We start from the raw sequence: 23,728 nt of genomic DNA on the forward strand, positions 1-23,728 counted from the left end.
TGTCAAGAAAATGGTTTAGCCACGAGCTAGTAAATTGTTTCCAGAAAAAATTATCACTCTGCAGTGGATTGTATATTGATTTGAGACTGCCTGGCAGAGTAAAACTGTGTGCTGGACCACAAAAGGAGAGGTTCTGGGTTTGTGTCCCAGTCTGGCATACAATTTTTATCTGCCCAGAAGTTCAAGAATCTAATTATGTACTTATTATTAACTATATATGAATGCTATGTAACAACTGGCTTTCGCACAGCTTCAGTTTAGTAATGTTGTCTGTGTAAGTAAGCCTTTCTGACCATTTTCATTTTGACAGTACTTAGCTACAGTGAGCTAGGAATTATCTTTTGTACCTTAATAGATGTACATCTAAGTGTATGTGGTAAGAATTTTAGTTAATGTATTAGCGATAAATTTTTTTTGCCCATATTAGAAGCTCACCACATTTAGCACCTGTGGAAGGAGAATTGGGAAATCAGTTCTTTTTTAAACATGTATTTTTTCCTAACACATTCCACATCCTTCAGGCCCTATGACCCTATGGAACAAACAGTATATTTAGCCTAATCAGATGGTGACACATAGCATGAGCATATCAGTAAAGTGGAAAGGTAATGCTAGGAAGGCCCATAGAAATGTATTACTCAATCCCAGATCGAGCACCCTCCAACAAGTGCAACTATCACTTTTCATTTTCTTTTCTTTTTTACACACACACACACACACACACACACACACTGAAAGACACCAATGCTTGCCACCCAGCACCACTTAGGTCTTGACTGAGGCAGTCAAGGCCATAACTTGAATAAAATAAATTTGTAAATTAGAGACTGCAGTGTCTGGGGACAGTGCTACCAGCATGCAACCTGCCACACGTGACAAGGCTCTGCATATACCTACAAAACATACAATACAGAGAGCATGTTGTAGTGGAGAAAGAACTACCTTTTGCTGGTGGCTGGCAACTACCCCTCAACTAGCTGCTTAAATGTCAATTACAAATTTATCTTAAAGCACATGATTCCCCCAAGTCAAGACCCTAAATAAGCACATGACTTCTTGTTATCCTACCCACTCAATGCACTGCTACCTTTTACCTCCCTCCTAACCTCTGTAATATCATTTCAGTGCCCTTTGACATACCAAGACCATTATATGTACTCCAATGATTCTACCCCTGCAATCAATCCTGCTTTAAAACCTGCCCCATCTGCTCACTATCATCTATTCCTGGCCTATTACAGGTAAGGGCTACAACATCTAAGACAGAGCAGTGTGAATCCACTAAACTAAAATGTGTTCACTGCAAAGGTTTTTATCCATGAATAACTAACAGTAAACCAGTTGAGTGCATTTTGGATGAAAAGATGTCCACTGTGAGGAAAATTAGGACTCAGCTGCTGAGCATGGTCTATACTACCATGCCTCAAGGGACCCGAGTGCCTGCTATACCACACTGTCCCTGTCCATTTGTATCCTAGCACACTGTAGCAGTTTTGCTGAAACCCTCAAAATAGGAAATTGTTCTGTGGCATAGTCTTGCATCCCACCACTCTCCTGAACTTGACCTCTGTTAACAACTAGCCCCCCCCCCCCCCCACACACACACACTGGTAGAAAGCTGTTCCCTACATCTCTCAAAGCTAGAATTTCATTTCATTATTTTTTTTACTTTTTTATTTCCCCCTCTTTCTTCCTTTTTGGCATTTCCCAGCATACTTTTCTACTTTCCTCCTTGATGTTCACTGTACTGTTCATCCACTTCTCATTTCTCTTCACCTTAAGAATCTTTAATTCCCACTATGTCCTACCGTATCAGGACTCAAGCTAGCGCAGTGCTTACCAATGCATTATCTTTGATCTTCTACACTCTCTAATGCCTTCTCCTTATCTTTGTCGTCCTTCATCCTTTCTATATGTCTCCCTCTCTCTCCCTATCTGAATCTGAAGTCTGAGTGACATGCACTGAAAACTTGTCCCTCTTTCCTTCTTGAAGAAGGAACTAACAGTTCTAGAAGAATGAACTTATAGTTCCAAAAGAAATTTTTTTTTTCTACTTTTAATGTATCTGCCAACTAGCTCTGCAGATGATGAAGAAATTGATGAAATGTATGATGAGATAAAATGAATTATTCAGGTAGTGAAGGGAGACAAAAATTTAATAGTCATGGGTGACTGGAATTCGAGAGTAGGAAAAGGGAGAGACGGAAACATAGTGGGTGAATATGGATTGGGGGAGAGAAATGAAAGAGGAAGCCGTCTGGTAGAATTTTGCACAGAGCATAACATAATCATAGGTAACACTTGGTTCAAGAATCATAAAAGAAGGTTGTATATATGGAAGAACCCTGGAGATGCTAGAAGGTATCAGATAGATTATATAATGGTAAGACAGAGATTTAGGAACCAGGTTTTAAATTGTAAGACATTTCCAGGGGCAGATGTGGACTCTGACCACAATCTATTGGTTATGAACTGTAAATTAAAACTGAAGAAACTGCAAAAAAGGTAGGAATTTAAGGAGATGGGACCTGGATAAACTGAAAGAACCAGAGATTGTGCAGAGTTACAGGGAGAGCATAAGGGAACAATTGACAGGAATGGGGGAAAGAAATACAGTAGAAGAAGAATGGGTAGCTCTGAGGGATGAAGTAGTGAAGGCAGCAGAGGATCAAGCAGGTAAAAAGACGAGGGCTAGTAGAAACCCTTGGGTAACAGAAGAAATATTGAATTTAATTGATGAAAGGAGAAAATATAAAAATTCAGTAAATGAAGCAGGCAAAAAGGAATACAAATGTCTCAAAAATGAGATCGACAGGAAGTGCAAAACGGCTAAGCAGGGATGGCTAGAGGACAAATGTAAGGATGTAGAGGCTTATCTCACTATGGGTAAGATAGATACTTCCTACAGGAAAATTTAAGAGACCTTTGGAGAAAAGAAAGCCATTTGTATGAATATCAAGAGCTCAGATGGAAACCCAGTTCTAAGCAAAGAAGGGAAAGCACAAAGGTGGAAGGAGTATATAGAGGGTCTATACAAGGACGATGTACTTGAGGACAATGTTATGGACATGGAAGAGGATATATAGATGAAGATGAAATGGGAGATACAATACTGCGTGAAGAGTTTGACAGAGCACTGAAAGACCTGAGTCGAAACAAGGCCCTGGGAGTAGACAACATTCCATTAGAACTACTGACGGCCTTGGGAGAGATAGTCATGACAAAACTCTACCATCTGGTGAGCAAGATGTATGAGACAGGCGAAATACCCTCAGACTTCAAGAAGAATATAATAATTCCAATCCCAAAGAAAGCAGGTGTTGACAGATGTGAAAATTACCGAACTATCAGTTTAATAAGTCACAGCTGCAAAATACTAACGCGAATTCTTTACAGATGAATGGAAAAACTGGTAGAAGCCGACCTCAGTGAAGATCAGTTTGGATTCCGCAGAAATGTTGGAACACGTGAGGCAATACTGACCCTACGACTTATCTTAGAAAATAGATTAAGGAAAAGCAAACCTACATTTCTAGCATTTGTAGACTTAGAGAAAGCTTTTGACAATGTTGACTGGAATACTCTCTTTCAAATTCTAAAGTTGGCAGGGGTAAAATACAGGGAGCGAAAGGCTTATTTACAATTTGTACAGAAACCAGACGGCAGTTATAAGAGTCGAGGGGCATGGAAGGGAAACAGCAGTTGGGAAGGGAGTGAGACAGGGTTGTAGCCTGTCCCTTATGTTATTCAATCTGTATATTGAGCAAACAGTAAAGGAAACAAAAGAAAAATTCGGAGTAGGTATTAAAGTCCACGGAGAAGAAATAAAAATGTTGAGGTTCGCCGATGACATTGTAATTCTGTCAGAGACAGCAAAGGACTTGGAAGAGCTGTTGAACGGAATGGACAGTGTCTTGAAAGGAGGATATAAGATGAACATCAACAAAAGCAAAATGAGGATAATGGAATGTAGTCGAATTAAGTCGGGTGATGCTGAGGGAATTAGATTAGGAAATGAGACACTTAAAGTAGTAAAGGAGTTTTGCTATTTGGGGAGCAAAATAACTGATGATGGTCGAAGTAGAGAGGATATAAAATGTAGACTGGCAATGGCAAGGAAAGTGTTTCTGAAGAAGAGAAATTTGTTAACATCGAGTATAGATTTAAGTGTCAGGAAGTCGTTTCTGAAAGTATTTGTGTGGAGTGTAGCCATGCATGGAAGTGAAACATGGAAGATAAATAGTTTGGACAAGAAGAGAATAGAAGCTTTTGAAATGTGGTGCTACAGAAGAATGCTGAAGTTTAGATTGGTAGATCACATAACTAATGAGGAGGTGTTGAATAGAATTGGGGAGAAGAGGAGTTTGTGGCACAACTTGACAAGAAGAAGGGACTGGTTGGTAGGACATTTTCTGAGGCATCAAGGGTTCACAAATTTAGCATTGGAGGGCAGCTTGGAGGGTAAAAATCGTAGAGGGAGACCAAGAGATGAATACACTAAGCAGATTCAGAAGGATGTAGGTTGCAGTAAGTACAGGGAGATAAAGAAGCTTGCACAGGATGGGATAATATGGAGAGCTGCATCAAACCAGTCTCAGGACTGAAGACAACAACAACAACAACAACAACAACAATGTATCTGTCAGCAGTACTTGGGATTTTACTCCTTGAAGGTAAGTATATGGCCAGACATTCTGCCTCCTTGTTTTAACAGTTGTTTTATGAACATCACTCACATCACAAAGAGGGCAAATAGTAATGTTAAGATTTCGGCAAGTACTGTTGTAATAAATATGATAAAAATTCTTACTGCAGGAAAGGTAATGCTTTTTGATGTATATACAAAGAAATCGAAACACATTTTGTTGGAGTATTTTTACAGTTACTGCTTGCGAAGGATAGAATGTGGAATATTAAAAAGGCTGTAAAAAAAGCTCTCTTTTTTTATTCAACTCATATGGCTTCATGTGACACAAACATTTGTTCAAATATGTTTATGAATATACTGAATGTTTATTTATTTATTTATTTATTGTTCCGTGGAACCAAATTAAGGAGAAGTCTCTATGGTCATGGAATGAGTCAATACATGAAATTATAACTCGATAGTAGAAACAGATAAAATGAAATATAAAAAACATATTCAGGTGACAAGACGTAAGTTTAAATAAATAAAATTAACAATGTAACACTGGAATTTGCTTAATTTTTCAGCTCTTCCAGGAGCTCCTCGGCAGAATAGATGGAGTGAGACATGAGGAACCTCTTCAGTTTAGACTTCAAAGAGTTTGGGGTACTGCTAATATTTTTGAGTTCTTGTGGTAGCTTATTGAAAATGGATGCAGCAGAATACTGCACTCCTTTCTGCACAAGAGTCAAGGAATTGCATTCCACATGCAGATTGGATTTCTGCCTAGTATTAACTGAGTGAAAGCTGCTAACTCTTGGGAATAGGCTAATATTGCTAACAACAAACGACATTAAAGAAAATATATACTGTGAGGGCAATGTCAAAATTCCCAGACTATTGAATAGGGGTCGACAAGAGGTTCTCGAACTTACACCACATATAGCTCGAACAGCCCGTTTTTGAGCCAAAAATACCCGTTTTGAACCAGAAGAATTACCCCAAAAAATAATACCATACGACATTAGTGAATGAAAATATGCGAAGTAGACTACTTTTTGTGTTGAACTGTCACTTACTTCAGATACTGTTCTAATGGTAAATAAAGCAGCATTTCGTTTCTGAACAAGATCCTGGACATGGGCTTTCCACAACAGCTTACTATCTATCCGAACGCCTAGGAACTTGAACTGTTCCGTCTCGCTTATAATATGCCCATTCTGTCTGATCAAAATATCGGTTCTTGTTGAATTGTGAGTTAGAAACTGTAAAAACTGGGTCTTACTGTGATTTAGCATCAAATTATTTTCCACAAGCCACGAACTTATTTCATGAACTACATTATTTGATACTGTTTCAATATTACACACAAGATCCTTCACTATCAAGCTGGTGTCATCAGCAAACAGAAATATTTTTGAATCACCTGTAATACTAGAAGGCATATCATTTATATAAATAAGAAACAGCAGTGACCCCAGCACTGATCCTTGGGGAACCCCCCACTTAACAGTGCCCCATTGGGACTGAGCATCACTACCACTCTCAATATTGCGGAGAATTACCTTCTGCTTTCTGTTCTTAAAATAAGAGGCAAACCAATTGTAAGCTACTCCCCTTACTCCATAATGGTCCAACTTCTGCAGTAATATTTTGTGGTCAACACAGTCAAAAGCCTTCGTTAAATCAAAGAAAACACCTAGTGTTCGCAACCTTTTATTTAATCCATCCAAAACCTCACAGAGGAAAGAGAATATAGCATTTTCAGTAGTTAAACCATTTCTAAAACCAATCTGTACATTTGACAGCAAATTATGTGAATTTAAATGTTCCAGTAACCTTGTATATACAACCTTCTCGATAACTTTAGCAAACACTGATGGCATAGAAATAGGTCTAAAATTGTCAACATTATCCCTGTCTCCCTTTTTATAAAGGGGCTTCACTACTGAGTACTTTAATCAGTCAGGAAACCGACCACTCCTAAAGTAAAAGTTACAGATATGGCTAAGTACTGGGCTAACACACATATAACAATACTTCAGTATTCTGCTAGATACCCCGTCATATCCATGAGAGTTCTTGGTCTTTAGTGATTTGATTATTAACTCATCTCCCTCTTGTCAGTATCATGGAGGAGCATTTCAGGTAACAGTCTCGGAACACTTTTTTCTAAGAGCACTATATGATTCCCTGTTGGGACTAGGTTTCTATTTAGTTCACCTGCTATATTCAGAAAGTGATTATTAAATACTGTACATATATGCAACTTATCAGTAACATGGACATTCCCACTACGCACTGATTCTATATCTTCGACCTGTCTCTGCAGACCAGCCACTTCCTTTACAACTGACCAAATGGTTTTAATTTTATCCTGAGACTTAGCTATTCTATCTGCATACCACATGCTTTTTGCCTTCCTAATAACATTTTTAAGCACCTTACAATACTGTTTGTAATGGGCTGCTGCTTTCAGATTTTGCCTGTTTCTAACGTTTTGATATAATTGCCACTTTGTTCTACAAGATATTCTTATCCCTCTAGTCAGCCACCCGGGCTGCCTGTTTGTGCTAGTACCGTTTTGAAAGTTCTAATGGAAAGCAACTTTCAAAGAACACGAGAAAAGTCTTGGGAAAAGCATTATATTTATCACCTACTGTATCAGCGCTATAAACATCTTGCCACTCTTGTTCCTTGATAAGGTTTACAAAGGTCTCTACAGCAACTGGATCAGCTTTCCTAAACAGTTGATACCTATATTTAACTTTTGCTAACAGAATGCCCTTCTAGTAATGAGGAATGAACAAAAATGTTGTCTATGGTTGTTCTACTGTTCCCTTGCACTCTCGTTGGAAAGAATACGGTTTGCATAAGATTATACGAATTAAGGAAGTCTACCAGCATCCTTTTCCTTGCACAATCACTTATGCAATTAATGTTGAAGTCACCACATATAACTAAGTTTTTGTATTTCCTATAAAGTGAACCAAGAACCTCCTCTAGCTTTAGCAAAAATGTTGTGAAATCAGAGTCTGGGGATCTATAAATAACAACAGTTAGAAGTTTAGCTCCATTAAATTTAACCACACCTGCACAACATTCAAACACCTTTTCAAAGCAGTACTTTGAAACATCAATTGACTCAAATGGGATGCCGTTTTTCACATACATGGCTACTCCCCCACACCGCAAAGAGCTCCTAGAAAAGCTGCCAGCCAACCTGTATCCTGGTAAAGGAAGCCTCTGAATTATCTCCTTATTTAAGAAGTGTTCAGATATACCAATAATTTCAGAGTCAACATCTATAAGCAGTTCACTAACTTTATCTCTAATACCTTGTATATTTTGATGAAATATACTAATTCCCTCATTACTCGGATACCTAAGCTTTGTCAAAAGTGGTTCCTTTGTTAGAGAGACTTCCCTTAAGCAGGAATACCTATCAGCTGACTTCAATCTAAAAAAGGTGCAGCTCTGACACCCACTACTGCAGGAATTTTCCCATGAGTGATCCCACCACCCACACCTATGCTGTCACCTATAAGCTTTGCCAACCTCCCCTTCCCATACCTGTTGAGGTGCAGGCCATGTCTAGTGAACCCCGTCCTGCTGATAGACTCCACCGACACCACTGGAATGTGACCCATGCTTTCTGTCATCAGCGCACCCCCAAGTCTCATGTTATTACGCCTGACGGCTGTATTAAGATGAGGCCGATTGTGATGCTGAAACAGTTCCACGAAATGCACATTCGTGTTGCCAGTCTGAGTGGCTATCTTTTCCAGGTCACCATCTATGTCATACTCCCCATCCCTATCAATACTATTACCAGCTATACCCACAATCACTATCTGATCCTCTATAGTAAAATCCCTACATAATCCCCCCATGTTAACAGTCACCTGAGCCAATCCTGCATTAGGCTTCACAATGCTGGTGACCTGGTACTCACTCCCCAGCACTTCCTGCAACTGCTGGCCTACACCTCTACCATGAGAACTACCTAACAGCAGAACCTTCTTCTTCCTCTTTGACTTTGCAACTGTCCTAGGCACCGTAACTGCTGAGGTCTGCTGCATACTTCCTACATCTACAGCTACTAGAGATTCCTCTCCACTAGACGCTGACAGTTGGTCATATCTATTGTAAACACCAATAGTAAAACTATCTGAAAATCTTCTTCTCCTAGCAGATCTCTTGCCAACAGCCAGCTCCCATTCCCCAACCCCCTTCCCCCTCCTCATCCTATCTAGCTCCTCCTGTGCGTTTTTCAACTGCACCTGAAGGGCACAGATCTTACGCTCCTGCTCCTCCTGTGCGTTTTTCAACTGCACCTGAAGGGCACAGATCTTACGCTCCTGCTCCTCTATCAACTTACTCTTGCTAAATAACCTGCAGTTCCAAGAGAGGATCTCTCCAGAATGCCCACTGGCTTCCCCACTGCATTCCCCCAAGTGAAAATACTTCGAACAAGTCTCACACCGCAATCCACTACTCACGAACCTACGGCAAAGCCCACACTTCTCACTCATGGTAAAATTTACACTTATTAAAACAAGAAAACTACTTTACCTAAGTTCCGCTACTACAATAAGAAGATGTTAAAAACCTGACTACAATAATCACAAACTTACTCTACAAGGGAAGTAACTACTATTATTAATAGTATTAATCAACAACAAATGAGAATATAACAAAAGACTAATACAGAAAGATAGTCAAATGTCTAATGATACAGTAACGAAACTGAAAACAGTTCCCAAAAGGTTCTTCTGAAATTATTTCACCAGAAAACACCAAGAACACCGGTTGAAGACTACTAAAGTTCCTAAATAAACCACTATACACAAGCAATTAATTAGTACTTAGCTTTCGATGCGCCGCTACAGCTGCAACTGGTCAGCGCGTAATGTAAACACAGGTAAGAGGTTAAGTTGCTCAATACGAAACACTCACAAACACAACACAATAAAGGCAGAGGCGAATGAAGGAACCACTAATAAGTCACTTATATAGTAAATATTATCACAAAAACCGTCTAAATATGTTGATAGTTTGAAAGAGCACACAGCCAAAAAGCAAGAATAGATGACTTTCAAAACAGAAGAACTGAACAATATTAAAAACGTTCAAAAAAAAAGAGTTCTTCATTTCAGGTAATCATACTAATTCATTTGCAAACAATGGGACCTACTATTGTCAGAGGATAATCACAATAAAAAGTAATGACCATGTAATATGATGCCTAAATAACAACTGACAAATGAGAACATAGACTACGAAGTTGTGTTACTATCATTTAATACAAAAAATTTCAAAATAAAGTTCAATAAAGGATTCAAACCACCACACGAAGTTAATAATACATTCCACTTTAGAACAGCAGGGCTGAAAATGTGGAGCTTCTTGCAAATGTAAACACAGAAAAGAAATAGCATCATCTGATCAGGTCTAGTGAAAACATGAGACATCGATGTGTTCTTCAATATGCAATATACTTTAGCAGTTAGGATTGCAATGGTTTTGTTTCTATGTCGTTTGTGTTCTTTAGTAATACCTCTTAGTTATTGCAGATACTCACTTGTATCATATTATATACTAGAGCTACATAACAATACTGGAGCTAGCAAGTCTACTGAAAACTGAATTACTAATATTACATTTTGCACTTTTTTAAAAATGTCTGTTGCAATGACAGACTGATCTGCACTGTAACCTGAGGCATAGATTAGGTAGGAATGAGATAGCTCATCATGTAAGATCCTTAGTGATCTGGTGTAACAGTTCAGTTATCAACTGGTGCGGCCAACAAATGTTTCATGACAAAAAAGTTTTTTTTAAATTTTATTTTTTTGTTTTTCAAAACTTGCTTTCAGTAGAGGTTGTGCTGACAGACTGATCTGTATTAAACCCCAGGCTTTAGGACAGGCTGGAAGATGGCAGTTTGTTTGAGTGTTGGTGAAGCTAACAAAAGTTATGACTATATTTTTTTCTTATAAACTGTCTTGTTTTCCTAATAAAAAAGCCTATTAATTTTTCAATGTGGTCTGATATTTTCAAATTTTTAATAGGTTTCAAGACATGAATAACTGTAACATCCCCATCCAAAACCGATACTCCCAAGAAGATTCTATTAGTTTGTCAATTTTTGTTTCGCAGATGTGATCCCATTAGGGACCTCATACACTGGTCACTTCTTGAGGGACTTATCTCCACCACACTAATAATGTCACCAGTCTGTTGATATGCTAGGGGGTTATTTTCTAATCTCAGCTATTCTTTGTAAAGATATCAAGATCAATATCCTTGCCAGCGAGCTATTTAACTGCAGATACCAGCTGGTGAGCCTTAGCTTCTGGAACTCCCATATTCTCCCACTGCACACACAGAGCGTTGTCATATCACACTGACAATGTTAATTTGCAGTGAGTGTGCAAAAGCAGTAGTGGTGCAGAGTTGGTAGAATGAGCATGTATTGAATGAGTCAAGAAACAGGAATACACAAAATTAAGACAGACATTGTTTAATACTGCATGGAGAGAAGTATTTAACTGAAATAGGAATGTCGAATCATTTGTGGCTTTTCAAAAGTGAATGACTTTCGAAATGTATCAGTTTCATAAAAATGAATGAGTGTGATACAGTTATGTACGTTTATATTGTTTGAAGTCGAACAAACTACATTAAAGGACGTTGTCTTTTATTACAGAAGAATCAAACAATTATCATGAGAAAAGACATGTCAAGCATAGCTTCTCTCTCTCAAACATTCAACAGAAAATCCTTAGGAACATGGACAGTTCACTTAAAATTACAATGGGGTGGGGGCACTTACATCTCACAAAGGTATCTTTGCGGAGTGATGAATAAAACACATTGACAGAAAAAAAAAATTCCAACGCCAAGAAGGAGTTGTGCAAGATAAACGAAAGTCAGTAGGTGTGTTTCTACATCTGAAAGATGATGTATATTCAAATTTCATTCCAGTCATACAAGAGTGGCAGTAGTAGCACCACCATTAGGATGTAAATCAGGTTCGCTTTAAATACACGCTGTAACAGTCATGAGCATTAATTATCTTTGAGATTGGGTGTAGTAAATTGATGTCAGTCAAGAATGCCATCATCAACAGCTCACTGAGTTTGAACCAGGTCATTTAAACAGGACTACGAGAACCTAGATGTTTCTTCTGCAATACTTGGCAGGATTGTAGCCACTGTACATGAATGCTGGAATGCTGGCAGCAGTGGTCACAAGAATATCTACATCTACATCTACATCTACATTTATACTCCGCAAGCCACACATCGGTGTGTGACGGAGGGCACTTTACGTGCCACTGTCATTATCTCCCTTTCCTGTTCCAGTCGCGTATGGTTCGCGGGAAGAACGACTGTCTGAAAGCCTCTGTGCGCGCTCTAATCTCTCTAATTTTACATTCGTGATCTCCTCGGGAGGTATAAGTAGGGGGAAGCAATATATTCGATACCTCATCCAGAAACGCACCCTCTCGAAACCTGGCGAGCAAGCTACACCGCGATGCAGAGCGCCTCTCTTGCAGAGTCTGCCACTTGAGTTTGTTAAACATCTCCGTAACGCTATCACGGTTACCAAATAACCCTGTGACGAAACGCGCCGCTCTTCTTTGAATCTCCTCCGTCAACCCGATCTGGTACGGATCCCACACTGATGAGCAATACTCAAGTATAGGTCGAACGAGTGTTTTGTAAGCCACCTCCTTTGTTGATGGACTACATTTTCTAAGGACTCTCCCAATGAATCTCAACCTGGTACCCGCTTTACCAACAATTAATTTTATATGATCATTCCACTTCAAATCGTTCCGCACGCATACTCCCAGATATTTTACAGAAGTAACTGCTACCAGTGTTTGTTCCGCTATCATATAATCATACAATAAAGGATCCTTCTTTCTATGTATTCGCAATACATTACATTTGTCTATGTTAAGGGTCAGTTGCCACTCCCTGCACCAAGTGCCTATCTGCTGCAGATCTTCCTGCATTTCGCTACAATTTTCTAATGCTGCAACTTCTCTGTATACTACAGCATCATCCGCGAAAAGCCGCATGGAACTTCCGACACTATCTATACGGACGCAAGATCGGGTCCTGGATGGCCATGGGGCACTACCGAGAGGGAAGACCAACATGTTCAATGTGTGGCTCTGGTGCATTGTACTGCAAGTGTTGCAGCAATATGAGCAGCTGTTGGCACCACAGTAACACAATGAACTGTTACAAATCAGTTATTTCAAGGACAGCTCTGAGTCAGACGCCCTGTACCGTGCACTGCACTGACCCCAAACCACCACCATTTGCAACTTTAGTGGTGTCAGGTGAGAGCTCATTCGAGAGCAGAGTGGAGGTCTGTAGTGTTTTCTGTTGAAAGCCAGTTCTGCCTTAGTGCAAGTGAAGGCTGTGCAAATATGGGCATCATCAGGCAATCCCAGTATCATCCACAACCAGCATTAACCGTCCCTGTATTGGCCGACCAAATGCAATAGGTAGGGAAGTCCATCCCACAAAATGACACCTGACGCCTGTATGACACAATGCATGCACAGTTGCAAGCTTGAATTTAACATTCTGGCAGTTACAGCGCTTATTAACACATCAGCATTTCACATTTGCCATGGCTTTTCTGACACCTACATCAACCTATGATATCACAATGCTAATCACTTAAATATGTAACCTAGACAAATGTATTCCTGAAATTTCAGTACACTGCTCTAATTATTTCTTGGTGTTGGGACTTTTTTGATAAGTGTACAATAAACAGTGAACGCAATGTCCTTGGGTTTGATTCTCAATACCCAATGTCCCTCCAACACATGCTCCCCCCCCCCCCCCTCCCCAGTGCAGTGTATTACAATGCTGGTTAGAATGTGACAGTGCACCCTTCCAACTGAAATCTTGGTTATAGTGCCAGACTACGCTGTGACTTATCCCATGGTCTAGGTTAGGATGGAAGGTGACGCTCTGGTTTTGAGCTGGCAAAACCAAAGAACATGAATGGAAAATAAAGACTGTGATAACAAATTGATAGGTCAATGTTTATGTTCACACCATATTCAACTTACTCTTTGTTATGAAAACTAAAACTGTAAGTTAAATTCGTAAAAAGCTGTATCGGATAATAGACATATGTCTAATGAGTAGTAAATTATAAAAATATCATCTATGAACAAAGAAAATGAAAAAAGGGAAGATGCCTGGGTAGCTCTTATCTTTCAGACTTATCCCATCACCCTCCAAATATCACACATTACTTTCATGTCTCAGGATGAACTGTATAACAAAATATTTTAAAACAAATTATTTGTAGATGGTTCACACTGACATTAAGGCCCTCTGGGTGCATTTGTGGTTCAAATAGTTAACAACATCATCCATTAGGGTCTATAAACATAAAAATCCTTATGTGGAACATAAGATGTCTGGCATTTATTGCACAATCTCTAACTGTGTCATATACTATTTGGGGAGCAAACTCAGTTAAAAGCAAATACCAAACACAAATGCCAATGTGGAACTACTCTTGTAAGTACAGAAATTACAAACTTTGTTTATGTCAGCTGCACATACAGATACCGTCTCCATTATTCAGCAGTATGATGAAATGATTATTTTCAATATTTGCAAAATTTTTCTTTACTGACGATTGAAAAATTGACAATTATATTTGAAAATAAGTTACTGACAAGCTACTCTGGGATACAAAGAACAATAATAGTAGTTGCTAATTTAAATAGTAAAGTAAAATAAAACGCCATATAACACACAAATTTATTCAGCCTGATTTTATCAGTGTAACGTTCCTTTAGTATTTATACTACTACTGCTAAATCAATGACGACTTAGTTCACTAAATAACAGTATCTAAAATGACATTTATGCAGTTGGATTGTTATTAAAAAAGAAACAGACAGGAACTTTATGTAGCTTGTATATAGCAATAAAATGTAATGCAATCAGTTAACTCTGAAAAAGTCATGCTATACAGGATACAAAGAGGCAGAGTTTAATTAAATGTATTAGGTTGGTGCGTAAGTTCGTAGCGTTTTGTTTTGCATGTTGGAATTTCAGATGCTACGACTTTATCAGTTGTCATTTTGTATTTGTCATTCAGTGCTGCTATTTCAGTCATACTGTCATTTGGAGGTAGTGAGTGGATTTGTGGACATTAGAAAATGGACTGCAAAGTGGAGAAACCTGAACATATACAACACATTCTTCTGTTTGAGTTAAAGGGTCAACGGAAGCATCAGATTCCAGCCGTCTGCTTTGACCTGTGACGTAAGGGTGTCGTGACGTCATTGTGCATGCTGAGTATAATGTGTTGTACTGGGTTTATTTGAACCTTGATGTTGGATGTGTGAAGCTGTTGATGGCAGTGTTTGTAATTCCAAACGTAAGGTTTGGAAGTTTTTTCAATGAGTTATCATTTTTTTTTGGGTATATGTTTTTGGCGTTTTAGTTAGGTGTTACTGTATTGGTTTGTTGTTTGTAGTGTGGTAAGACGTTTAATTTGTGTGTGTGTATGGGGGGGGGGGGGGGGGGGCTGCCGCCCGACAATCGAGTGTGAAGAACTGGAATTTTCTGGTAGTAAGAAATTTCTTCTTTTTTTTTGTGTCTATTCTCCTTGAGTTGTGATGTTTTGTGTATTTATGGTGTATTGAATCTGTTTTAATTTATGTAGAGATGTTTGATTTGTGGATTTTTAAGGTTGTGGTTTTGGTTTTATTTTTTGTAGATGTAGGTTCTGGTTTTTTGGTATCAATAGTTGTGGTTGTCCTATTTAGGTCACCGGAAAAGACCGATTTCCATTTTCGTAGTTGTAGGTGTTGGTGATTTGGTATTGTCACCTGTGGTTGACCTATATAAGTCAAGGGAAGTGTCTGATTCCTGCAGATTATTTATTTATTTGTGATTTTTTCCCTTTTTTCTTTTTGTTCGTCATTTTGTGTTTTGGGATCATGGTGTGTTTTTTTGTACTATTACATTTATCTTATCCTTGCCCTAAACCCCCCAATTTCCCGCAGTTGTCCCGTTAGTTTGATTGTATTTTTGGAGGCAGATGTTACTGTCTTATTTATGTGTATTTTCGTGTTTGTTACCGTGTGTACATAGTGACGTCATAGGTGCCATAATGGAGACACTTAGAATAGCCATTTCTGCCATATTGATAATGTCATAGGTCAAAGAAGATGGGTGGAATTGGACATTTCAGTAATCCCAAATTTAGTACAGGAGTGACAGCAGTGGAGGCAGCCAGAAACATATGTGCTCTGTATGCAGATAATGCAGTTTTTCTCATTTTGAAGAGGATCATTCTGACATTAATGGATCTCCACATTGAGGAAGTTCGTTTAAACACATTAACCAACAATGATCCAAATAGGTGTAATCAACAACAGGCAAATGTGATGAACTGTGATCATTCCACCATCATGCGACATTTCCATACAAAGGGGGGGTTAAAAAATTGAGTGTTGGGTACTGCATGTTCTATGCCAAAATCATAATAATTAATGGGTCACCATATCTCCATCGCAGCTCACTCATCATCTATTGGCTTGTGAACATCAACCATTGCTATCCTGGATTGTTACTGATGATGAGAAATGATGTATTCATACTAACATAAAGAAAGGAAAGGAATGGTTGAACTCAAACATAGCAGTAACTCCTCGTACAAAAACCTGTGCACATCCCCAATAGATAATGTTACACATCTGATGGAATAGTGAGAGTGTGTACTATGAACTGCTTCCTCGAAGTGCAACCATGATTGCTGACATATCAACAACTGAGATGTCTTGCAGAAAAATGACCAGGACGACTGTGTGAGGTGATGCTACTACATGACAACACTTGTGAAGTGATGCTACTCGACAATAACACTCACCTGCATTCTGCTAGACTGACAAAGAACACTATACAAGAGTCAGGTTGGGAAGTCGTTTTGCGCCCAACTTATTCATCTGATCTTGTGCCCTCAGATTGTCACCTTTTCCAAATTCTGTCACACAGCCTTCAAGGAACTTCCTTTTCAGATGAAAATGTGCTCTGAACATTGTTTGATGAAGTCTTTGGCTCAAAAATCAACTGATTTCTACAGTCGCGGAATAGGGAAGTTATTCCAGCATTGACAGACTGTTGTAAATAGTGAAGGAAAATATATTATTCATAACCAAAGTCTCTTTTATGCGTATCTGTTGTATTTATTAAAGTTCTGGAAAAATGCTACAAACTTATGCACCAATAAAATAAATCACCATTCCAAACACTATTTCCCAATGAATATGGTGATTATACAGGGTGTAATTAAGTTTACTTTACAAACTTTAATAACTTGTAGTGGGGGCCAAGGCAGTTAAGTTTATGGGGATCAAGACAGTTAAGTCCAGCATGGGAATTCGTGTTCGGAAACAAACCATTTTCCCGATATGTGCAAAATATCACAATACACACTGCTCTCTGATTCCTGCTGCTTGTTGTCTGGGTCCACTTACAAGTAGCATGCAATGTGACAACCATTGAAGTCAATGCAGATAGGGTACCTATGTACCATTTTCTGGTACACATGATCACCAATTCCTCGTCCTCCAGCATTCGTTGCAGCCATAACCTATGCCAGTAGGTCTTCCTCAGATGCCACAGAGATCTCATAAATTAAGAATCTCATGTTACCCTGCAGGCAGCAGCCTAGTGGATCCAATCTTGGAGAAAATGCAGGCTAAACAATTGAGCCAACTTGACCTATTAACTGTTGCCCAAATTGTTGAAAGAGATGATCTTGGACTGCCCATGAGAAATGAAGTGATGCATCATTGTGTGGGATTACGGAAGTGTCCGATTCCACCCATCTCCTCTGACCTATGACGTCGTCAATAAGGTAGCAACGGCTATTCTACGTGTCTCCAATATGACGCCTATCATGTCACTACACACACATGGCAACAAACGCGAAAATACGTATAAATAAGACAACAACATCTCCCTCCTAAAATACAATCAAACTAATGGGGCAACCGTGATTTTAGGGAGGCGACAAGCTTTTTTTTTAATATAGAAAAAAAAGAAAGAAAAGAAAAAAAGAAACCACACCACGATCCCAAAACACACAAAATGACGAATAATAATAATTACAAAATCTACAGGAATCAGACACTTCCCTTGACCTATATAGGTCAACTGCAGCTGATGATACCAAAACACCAAAGCCTACAGCAAAAAACTATGGAAATTGGAATCAGACATCTCCCTTGACCACAGCTGACGATACCAAAACATCAATACCTAATGAAAGTACGAAAATTGGAATTGGTCATTTCCTTTGACCTATATAGGTCAACCATAACTATTGATGTGAAAAAACCAACACCTACAACTACGAAAAACAAAACCAAAAGCACAACAACTCAAAACTTCAAAAATCAAATATCCCTACGTAAATTAAAAAACATTCAGTGCACAATAAATACACAAAACATTACAAGTCGAGAAAAATAGATCAAATAAAAAATTGACACTGCAAAGTAGGTCGGGCACGCGCACACGCACATGCGCACGCACGCACGCACGCACGCACACACACACACACACACACACACACACACACACACACGATGCCATCAAACACAACAAAACGACCCAAACTATGGTCCAGTCACACATCCATCCAGAAATCCTGCCCAAATACTCATACTGTATCACTCCTGAAACCCATTGAGGTACATAGCAAGCGGGTTTTCATCAGCCCACACATTAGTGTTGTGGGAGTAGAGAACATCTTCCTGGTGAACTTTGCCTCGTCTATGGGAAGGATCCACCATGGGAATTCAGGCTTGGCCACACAACAGTGCACGAACCTCCTGCAGAAGTGAGGTTGTAACACACAATCTTGTGGTTGCACTGCCTGTGCCTCCTGTGGGTGGTATGGATGAAGCTGCTGCTGCTCATACAGAATACACTAGACAGTTGGTGATCCACATTTGGCCGACAAGCTATGTGTCCGACATTTGTTGTGCCCTCTTCCAGAGCATAGAGTACAGCCTCTTCAAACTCAGGTGTGTGGTGCCGCCATGGAGCAGTGCAGTCAGCCCCGCAAATAGACTGTAGCAAAGGGGAAATGAGAAGGCGCTTGGCAAACTCCCCACATACAATTGACAAGCAGCCCTCTGACTGCACCAAGCTTTGGTGTATAATAACATCAAATTGGTGTATTCTGCAAACATGTAGATCATCATGGCCAAAAGCAAGACACTAAAATTGAAATGTATGAACAGCTTGCATTCTCTACTGCAGTGAATGATTACTATCATGCAGTAGTGCAGTACGAACAAAGATCACATGCACAACAGTAGGTACAAACATCTCCAGGCAGATCACAAACTCAAAAAGCAGTAAACAAACATGTAGGGCCTAGTTGGCGTAGCACCTTGGATGAATACTGAATGCTGAGATTTGAACACATGTTGTATTTTGTGTGTAGCAGGAAAATGGTATGTTTCCAGACAGAAATTCCTTTGCTAAACTTAATCTGAGCTCAAGAGGGTAATCAGTAAGCCAAAAATTGATTATTTTAGGACACTCCTCAGAGACATTCACTGGACTGATGTTTACAGTGCTCATGGCATGAATGAAAAATATAACATTTTTGCTAATAAAGTGCATACCTTATTTGAACACTGCTTTCCCCCAAAACTTACCAAGGTTAGAGCAAAGTCTACAAAGAAGCCATGGATTACTCGAGGAATAGGGGTATCTTGTAAAACAAAAAGAAAACTGTATCTGTCAATCCGAAACATTTCCAATGTTGATGCTATAGCACATTATAAGAAATACTGCAAAATATTAAAGACTGTAATACGGATGTCAAAGCAAATATATTACAAGGAAAAGATAGTCATATCAGATAACAAAATAAAGACAATATGGGATATAGTGAAGGAGGAGACTGGTAGAACCAGACATGAAGAGGAACAAATAGCATTAAGAGTAAATGATACATTGGTGACAGATGTGTATAGTGTTGCAGAACTTTTTAACAAACATTTTATAACTGTTACTGAAAAGATGGGGTTGTCAGGTTCGGTAGATGCTGCTATGGATTACCTTAGACCAGACATTTCAAGTAACTTCCATAATATGAATTTGACCCTCACTACCCCAACAGAAATAATGTCCATCATAAAATCTTTAAAATCAAAAACATCTAGTGGGTATGATGAAATATCAACAAAGTTAATTAAAGAATGTGATTCTGAGCTAAGTAACATATTAAGCTATCTGTGTAACCAGTCGTTTATCAGTGGAATATTTCCTGAGTGGCTGAAATATGCTGAAGTTAAGCCACTGTTTAAGAAGGGAGATAAAGAAATAGCATCAAATTTCCGTCCAATTTCACTGTTGCCAGCATTCTCAAAAATTTTCGAAAAAGTAATGTACAGTCGTCTTTATAACCATCTTATCTCAAATAACATACTGTCAAAGTCACAGTTTGGATTTTTAAAAGGTTCTGATATTGAGAAGGCTATCTTCACTTACAGTGAAAATGTGCTTAATTCATTAGACAAAAAATTGCAGGCAACTGGTATATTTTGTGATCTGTCAAAGGCATTTGACTGTGTAAATCACAATATCCTTTTAAGTAAACTAGAATATTATAGTGTAACAGGAAATGCTGCAAAATGGTTCAAATCTTATATCTCTGGCAGGAAACAAAGGGTGTTATTAGGAAAGAGACATGTATCAAGCTATCAGGCATCATCCAACTGGGAACTAATTACATGTGGGGTCCCACAAGGTTCCATTTTGGGGCCCTTAATTTTTCTTGTGTATATCAACCAGATGCCAAGTTTGTTTTGTTTGCTGATGATACAAACATTGCAATAAATAGCAAATCAAGTGTAGTCTTAGAAAGATCAGCCAATAAAAAAAATGTGGACATTAATCACTGGTTCCTAGCCAATTCTTTGTCACTAAACTTTGAAAAAACACACTACATGCAGTTCAGAACTTGTAAGGGGTGTCCCAAGAGTATATGTCTAACATACGATGACAAGAAGATAGAAGAAGTGGACAGTGTTAAATTCTTGGGATTACAGCTTGATAATAAATTCAACTGGGAGGAGCACACCACAGAACTGCTGAAGCGTCTTAACAAATCTCTGTTTGCAATGCGAATTTTGTCAGACATAGGGGATATAAAAATGAAAAAGCTGGCATACTATGCTTACTTTCATTCCATAATGTCATATGGGATTATTTTTTGGGGTAATTCATCAAGCCAAGCTAAAGTTTTCCGGGCACAAAAACGTGCAGTAAGAATTATATGTGGTGTGAACTCAAGAACATCCTGCAGAAGCCTGTTTAGGGAACTAGGGATACTGACTACAGCTTCCCAATATATTTATTCCTTAATGAAATTTGTCATTAAAAATATATCACTTTTTCAAACCAACAGCTCAATTCATGGAATCAATACTAGAAATAAGAATAATCTTTACAAGGATTTAAAGTCACTTAGTCTTGTACAAAAAGGTGTGCATTACTCAGGAACACACATTTTCAATAACTTGCCAGCAGCCATAAAAAGCTTAACAACCAATGAAATTCAGTTTAAGAGAAGCCTAAAGGATTTATTGGTGGCCAACTCCTTCTACTCTATTGATGAATTTCTTAGTAAAACCAACTGATTTGTATATAAGTACAACATAACTTCTGCACAATTTCAGTGCAGTAATGTGTTCACTGAAAATTTGTGTGTGTGTGTGTGTGTGTGTGTGTGTGTGTGTGTGTGTGTGTGTGTGTGTGTAAGTATAATCTAACTTCTGCACCATTTCAGTGCAGTAATGTGTTCATTGTAAATAAGTATTACAGTAGTTGTATTACATGTTTATTACCTTATAAATAAATAAAAAACTTTTTTATTTTAAATTCAATGCATTAGTATTTGTAAAATGACTCTTAGTGTTCATTAAAAAATGACGATCATTCCACTTGGGACCTGTGGAATGGTACATTAGCTTATTTGTTTTAGTTGTAAATATTTGTCATGTGTTGTTGTTTTTCTGACATGTTCCACATCCTGGAGGACCTCCTCACTACGGATCAATTGGAATGAAAGTAAATCTAATCTAATCTAATCTAATCATCTTGATCCCCACTAAAAAGTTCTCAATGTCTGTAAATGGAATTTAGTTACATCTTGTATAACTCTTGATGTCATAATAAGCCAAGGCACACGACATTTCAACGATAGAATTGCACGATCCCTTGAAGGAGTTCACTAGATTCTCTAACTTCCAGAACACCAAGCAACTGCATCAAAACCGTAAAACAGACGTGCACCGGTAGCAGATACGAGCCATAAACTGTCTATATTCTTCACTGAACGAAGATCTGCATAGCAAAACCACTACTAACAACCCTTTGGCCTTGTCAAAGACTTGCAAATAAGTAGCTATTAATACACAGAACTCTTTTCAGCAATGTACCTACATGCACAGATTTCAAAACTAATTTCTAGTTCCTATGTAACGAACTCCAATGGGTACACTGTTTGCCAAAGACGCGTTTACTTTTCGAATACATAGTTCAAATGAGACAGCACTCATCACGACTGCAGTTAATATGATTTTCATTACCGTACATCTATTACGGCTTTTGATCTCATACAAAACGCAACACAATTGTTGGCAAACAAGAGCTTAAAGTAAATGAGTAAAATCAAATTTGTTTACTCACCAACTTGCAACCCTATGCCAGCAATTCTCCAGTAAAGAAACAAACTGATCGCCCATGTTACCGACGCCACCAGCACGCCCACAATGAATGAGTTGTAGCGAAGAGACATGACTGTTGTTGTTGACGCACTTTAATTTTCATTACCCCTAAAATCTGAGTGCCAATAAGGATTCTTCAACAAAGGAATGCATTCCAGTTCACGTGTTCACTAGTTAGCACAAAGGCATGGTATTGTATACTCGACATCATTGCGTAAACGTTGGCAGTCTTACGGAAGTGCCGCTAACAAACAACACCATTCATTCAACTTATATAACAAAGCATACACACCGCATTATCGAAACATTTTGACAGTTCTGTTACAACAGAAGCGCTTGCCGCAAGTCGCTTGTTGACAATCGCCTTCAAAGACATCACTAGTGACAACTTTCGAAATTAGATTCCAACAGGTTGGTATTTGCAATACGTCGAATTTCAGTTTCCAGCACAACGTGAAGTAAGGGAGCGAGAGGGAGCAAAAGCGGATAGATTCATTTTTCCGAAATGTGTAATAATGAGCCAATATTTTCTTGGATGTTTTATATCTGCTTGTGCATAAAAAGAGTTTTTTATTGTTAATACAAGGCGAAGGAGAACACTATACGCAAATGAAACATAATTCTTAATTGGGATGCTATTTTGGGAAACGAACTGGTAGAATCTACTTTCTATTTCTGACTATCGACAGATTTAGGCCTACCGTACGAATTCTGCATCCTCCTTTCCACCTTGTTCCCAGTCTCTTTAAATTTGCCTACTCCCCATTTCTGTTTTTCTTCGTCTTGATTCTACTTTTCTCTCCGTTCTTCATTGTCTTCTTCATGATGTTCTTTCCAAAATAGCAGACGTTAACGTCTTAACTGAGATCAGCTGCACGACTGATCTCGAGCATTTAATGAATTCTTACAATGGTTAACTTCCCCGCTGGAGTACGGGACAGAACCTTACAAATGTCTTAGAGACAAACTTTTTATTGAAAAAGAATAGAGTAAACAGTGCAAGCACAAGCAAAGTCACAAATGACCTTTCTGATATGATTGCCTACTGGTTAAGCTGAAAGATAAAACAGACAAAATCAATTTGCGCAACATAGTTTCACACCTATCAGTCCCTTAGATGTACTAACTCTGAAACTCTTCCTGCCTTTAATTACAGTTTGTCGTAGATTGATTGGGATCCAGTATACAGGACAACTGCTATGTTGTTACTTTGAAGTTGCAGGCAGCAAAATTCTACAGGGCAAACTAAAATTTTATGGCATGAATGCCATTCCACTTGA

At 38.6% G+C, this 23,728-nt stretch overlaps 1 protein-coding gene across 1 annotated transcript in view; it reads right to left on the reverse strand.

The window, feature by feature from the left end:
* LOC126092572 (polypeptide N-acetylgalactosaminyltransferase 35A) overlaps positions 1-22,818 on the reverse strand; it is a 154,894-nt gene extending 132,076 nt beyond the window's left edge. Inside the window, exon 1 of the mRNA XM_049908250.1 lies at positions 22,411-22,818. Within this exon, the coding sequence (XP_049764207.1) occupies positions 22,411-22,519 (109 nt within the window). The 5' untranslated portion in view covers positions 22,520-22,818. The remainder of the gene's footprint in view (positions 1-22,410) is intronic.
* Between the last annotated feature and the right edge of the window lie 910 nt (positions 22,819-23,728).

The sequence above is a fragment of the Schistocerca cancellata genome, chromosome 7 (genome assembly GCF_023864275.1).
Source record: "Schistocerca cancellata isolate TAMUIC-IGC-003103 chromosome 7, iqSchCanc2.1, whole genome shotgun sequence".
NCBI classification, from domain to species: Eukaryota; Metazoa; Arthropoda; class Insecta; order Orthoptera; family Acrididae; genus Schistocerca; species Schistocerca cancellata.